Source organism: Diabrotica undecimpunctata, chromosome 9, assembly GCF_040954645.1.
Source record: "Diabrotica undecimpunctata isolate CICGRU chromosome 9, icDiaUnde3, whole genome shotgun sequence".
In the NCBI taxonomy this organism is placed as follows: domain Eukaryota; kingdom Metazoa; phylum Arthropoda; class Insecta; order Coleoptera; family Chrysomelidae; genus Diabrotica; species Diabrotica undecimpunctata.
Window position 1 is genome coordinate 26,329,383 of NC_092811.1, and position 5,064 is coordinate 26,334,446.

Consider the following 5,064-nt stretch of genomic DNA (forward strand, 5'->3'; position numbering starts at 1 on the left):
TGTACTGTCTTTCGATATGGCAGTAAATATAGACATTTTTATACACCTACATCCTAGATAAAATAAATCACTATAGTTACTAATTCTTTTACAGGCATTTCCATCAGAACAATCGAAAGAATAACAAGCGAGGCAAAATGTTCTTTGAAAAATACCGGCAGAGTCCATTTTTCCAGTCCAGGCAAAAAACGAGTCAGTAGATCAATCATAGATTTGCCGGAATACCAAATAAGCGACATTCGCAGAATAATTTACGATTTTTATAAAACAGAAAAATGTCGGGTTACGGTAAAAAAATTAAAACAAAAAATTCACAACGATTTGGATATCACAATTTCACAAACATCTTTAAGGCGATTTCTACGCAAAATGCAATTTCGTTGGAGGAAAACCGAAAACAACCGAAAAGTGCTTGTAGAAAAAAGTGCAATAAGAGCTTTGAGAATAAAATATCTGAGGCAAATCAAATATTTTCGGAGTCAAAATAGGCCAATCGTGTATGTTGACGAGACCTACTTACACAGCGGTCATACTTCTTCAAAGAACTGGACTGACGAATCAACCAAGGGGTTATTTTCAAATATTTCCAAAGGTCAACGACTAATAATAGTGCATGCCGGTGGGGATATGGGATTCATAAAAAATGGGTTATTAATCTTTAAATCAGGTTCAAAATCAGGGGGATACCACTCTGAAATGAATTCAGACAACTATGGAAAGTGGTTACAAGAACATTTATTACCTAATTTACCTGCTAACTCGGTATTAGTTTTTGATAACGCACCTTATCACAGCATTCAGTTGGAGCGGGCGCCTACATCAAACTCAAACAAAAATCAAATGATAAAATGGTTAATGCAGAAAAATATTTCATTTACACCTAGTGCTTTAAAACCTGAACTGTATGAAATAATTAAATATCATAAACCTCATCATGTAAAATACAAATTCGACGAAATTCTACGTGCGCATGGCCATATTCCTTTACGTTTACCTCCTTACCATCCTGACCTAAACCCTATCGAACTAATATGGGCGACAGTCAAAAATAATATAAGGCAGAAAAACGTTACATTTAAGCTAACTGACGTACAAAAACTCGCCGAGGAAGAATTCACTAATATTGATGCAAATGAGTGGAGAAAACGATGTTGCCATGTCATTAAGAAGGAAGATGAGTATATGGACAGCGAGATAGTTGCTGATAACGCCACGCAAATAGCTCCAATTATTATAAATCTTGACAGTGACTCTTCCAGTACAGAGTTTTCTTCTTCCGAAGATGAAGATGAAGAAAATTATTAACAATCAATTAATTTTCAAATAGATACCACTTTTCAACACGGGTACTTGTTTTAGTGTTATAATAAAACCAAAATATTAAAATTAAATAATTACTGTGTTGCATTTATTTATACAATATCCTCCATTTAATTTGAAACCCAATATCAAAGTAGATTTGTGAATTAAATTCAGTCAATATTTTATAATTTGTTTACTAAGTTAAATAAATATTATAAACTGTTGTATAAACAATGGCTTACTATTTAAATTGAATAAAACAAAATTACAATTTCATCTTTCTAATAATATATTAAAGCTTGCGAAAAATATTACTTTTTTAATTGTGTAATAATTATTTGACCTATACCGCTACGCTACTGAATATACTTATCAGAAATAGTAAACCAATAGGATGAATCATAGGGCGTAAACATAATTTATTTCTCTGTGACGTTGTGCGTACTCTCTCGCCAAGTTAGCTGGCGATGATTGTACATAACTGCAGCGTGGTGACGCACAGTGAAAATTTACAAATACTCTCAATACATAATTGAAATACTGTCTAATTTACAATTGAAGGGCTTAGAATAAAAGGGGTCAAGTGCATTTTTTTTAATATCGAGTTAAATACAGATTTGAATACCTAAAGTATAGTATTATTAATTTTAAAATAGATCTAAGTGATTTCATAGATAGATTGCCATCTACTGGGGTTTGAAAAAAGTTTTGTAAATAAAAGTATAGAAACCTTCAGTTTAAAATGGATCCAAGCGCACTTGGTTCCCTTATATTTCAAGTTCCAACTTAAATTCAGTCAGTATACTTTGACTTATATGTTGTAACGTATATTATCACCTTCGATATATTTATGGCCTAAATTGTGTATAAAACGATAGAAATAGTTTAAAAATATTTATATAAAATGTATTATAGCAGTGGCAGTGAAGGTAAGTAGGTTTTTATTTATTAAGTTTTAAAATGAGAGTTCAATTCGGACTGAGTATATTGTTGTTTTGAGCTAACCTTAAAATTAACGTTATTGATTGTACATTTTTTATTATGATTGCTGTTTACGGCTACATCGTGCCGCTTTTAATACATAAATAAAATTTAATTTTTTTACCGTCGTCTGTTGTAGTATTATTTAAATATCTTGGCAGTATTTTAAAAGTTTTTTAATAAAATATATACCCGAAGACGTAACGTTTTTACTTCTCTGAAATAAAATACTTTAAATTTAAAACTACGGTATACAGCCAGCCACTGGGACTTTCTCTTTTAATTTTTTAACAATATTACTTTTAAACCAATTTGGTAATCGGTACGTTTTGTTTCAGAGAACGTCGATCCGTTTGAAACAGATGAAGAAAGTGAATTTAACCCAGGTAGTTCATTATCATCAGAAGAATCCTTATCGTCAGAAAATGTAAACTTCAAAAAAACACGTAAAAAGAGCAGAAATGAAAGCAAATGGAAAATTAACAAAAGAAAAAAATTACGTAATACAATGGCATATGTGGCTCATAAAGGGAAAAACCATGCTGCACGATCTGTCCAGGAATACAACCATAACTGCAGGTATAAATGCAACGAAAACATCTCGGAAGAAAAACGAATTCAGTTGTTCAAAAGCTTTTACAAACTGGCATAATATGATCTTCAAAATTCCTTTTTATCTTCCTGTATAAAAAAGAAGAATGTAGCTAAATCAAAATTGACAGAAAAAAATAAAAGCTACAGCACAGAAATATTTCTTTTAAATAAACGAGTCTGCAAACTGTTCTTTCTTCGAACATTAAACATAAGCAATAAAAGATTTAGAACTGTTTGTAAGAAAACTGATCAGATTGGTGTATGCGAAAAAGATCGAAGAGGGCAACAATCTACTAAAAGAATGGATCCACAGAAACGTAATAGTGTTATTGAGCATATAGCCAAATTCCCAAAATATATAAGTCATTATTCAAGGAATTCAAATTTGAACACAAGATACTTGGCACCAGATTTGAATTTAAACAAAATGTACCAGTTATATGTTCAACAATGTGAGGAACTACATGAGGATCCAGTGAAGCTCTCATATTATAGACATATTTTTAATACGGCATTTAACCTAAGATTTCATAGGCCAAACTCAGATACATGCAGTAGATGTGACGCCTATATAAATATTATGGAATATTCAGCAGATGCAGAAAAAGTAAAAATAGCCAAATTTGATCAAGAGCTTCATCAACGGAAAGCAAAGATGGCTGAAGCAATGAAAAAACAAGATAGTGAAAAATACAAAGCATCTGTAGATACGAACGTAATCTGTTTTGATCTTCAGCAAACCCTTCTCACTCCCTTAATAACTACTTCCAAAGCGTTTTATTTGCGACAGGTTTGGACGTATAATTTTTGTGTTCACAATGTAACCACAGGAAGATCAGAAATGTACATCTGGGATGAATCCATTTCAAGCAGGGGATCTCAAGAAATTGGTTCGTGCCTCATTCATTTTGCAAATAACGTAGTCTCTAAATGTGTTACCAAGATCATCGCATATAGCGATTGCTGTGGTGGACAGAACAAAAATAAAAACATTGTAAAGCTGTTTATGTTCTTGGTTAAATCTACTCATATTCAAGAGATTCATCACAAGTTTTTGGAACCAGGCCATACATTTATGGAGTGCGATAGAGAATTTGGTATAATTGAAAAAGTGAAGCGTAAGAATCCACAGGTATTTATTCCAGAGCACTGGGCCCAGCTAATTCAATCAGCTTGCAAAAAGTTTAATGTACACCGAATGAATCAAGAAAACTTTTACAGTTTTGAAACAATAAACAAAGTTATAAGTGATCCCAAAGAAGACAGTAAAGGTGTTCTTTTTAAATGGAGACCAGTGCGGTACTTTTTGTATGAAAAATCTTCCGAAACATTTTCGTTTTCTTTTAAGGAAACATTAAATGAAGAGTTTTTATTTTTTACATGTGTATGTGTACAAAAAGGAGCTGGACGTCCTACTATTACCATGGAAAATATGTTTAAAAAAATCTTAACGCTCAGCCGATAAAAATCAATAAATTGAAATGGGGCAATATTCAAAAACTTCTCGATTTTATTCCACCGGTTTACCACGAGTTCTACAACAACCTTCCCAATGAACACAAGAAAAAATTAAAAACTAAGACCGCCAACGAAGCGTCTGAAGAAGGTTTTCAAGAAAAAACTGAAACGTTGGAGTCGGCATCGCAGCAAATTAAGTTTGGCGAAGACATGGAAGATACAGCAGTGCTGGACTCTGATTATGAGTGAAACTTGCTTAGTGAAAAGATATTTTTGGCAATCTTCTATTATTTTATCGTTTCATATTATAAATAAATAATTTACCCAACAAACATTTTCAAAATTTACCTCTTTTCCTGCAGATCCTAGGGATGCATTTTAGTCTAGATAATAATTGGTTGACCGTTCAGAATAAGAGGGGTCCAAGTGCTTTTTTTCAAAATAAAGGTGAATTGGTTATTTTTTTGAAAATGTGTGTAGGTATAATATTTTTCTGGACCCTTAATATAATAATACTATATACGACTGTAGCTAATGTACAAGGAATTTTTATTATTCAAAAAACTTTGACCTTAAATATCTCAAAACTAGTAAAATTGCACTTGGATCCCTTTTATTCTAAGCCCCTCAATTACACATACATTTAAAAGTTGACTGAGACTACAATCTGATCAGTTTCTATCTATTCACACCGTATTTAGCATTGAAACTTACGATGCATCCATGAAT

The 5,064-nt window shown here is 32.0% G+C and overlaps 1 protein-coding gene across 1 annotated transcript; it reads left to right on the top strand.

Annotated features, from left to right (window-relative positions):
• Positions 1-696: 696 nt before the first annotated feature.
• LOC140450475 (uncharacterized) lies at positions 697-1,305 on the top strand. Its single transcript, XM_072544119.1, has one exon. The coding sequence runs from the start codon at positions 697-699 to the stop codon at positions 1,303-1,305; it is 609 nt and encodes a 202-aa protein (XP_072400220.1).
• The last annotated feature ends 3,759 nt before the right edge of the window (positions 1,306-5,064 follow it).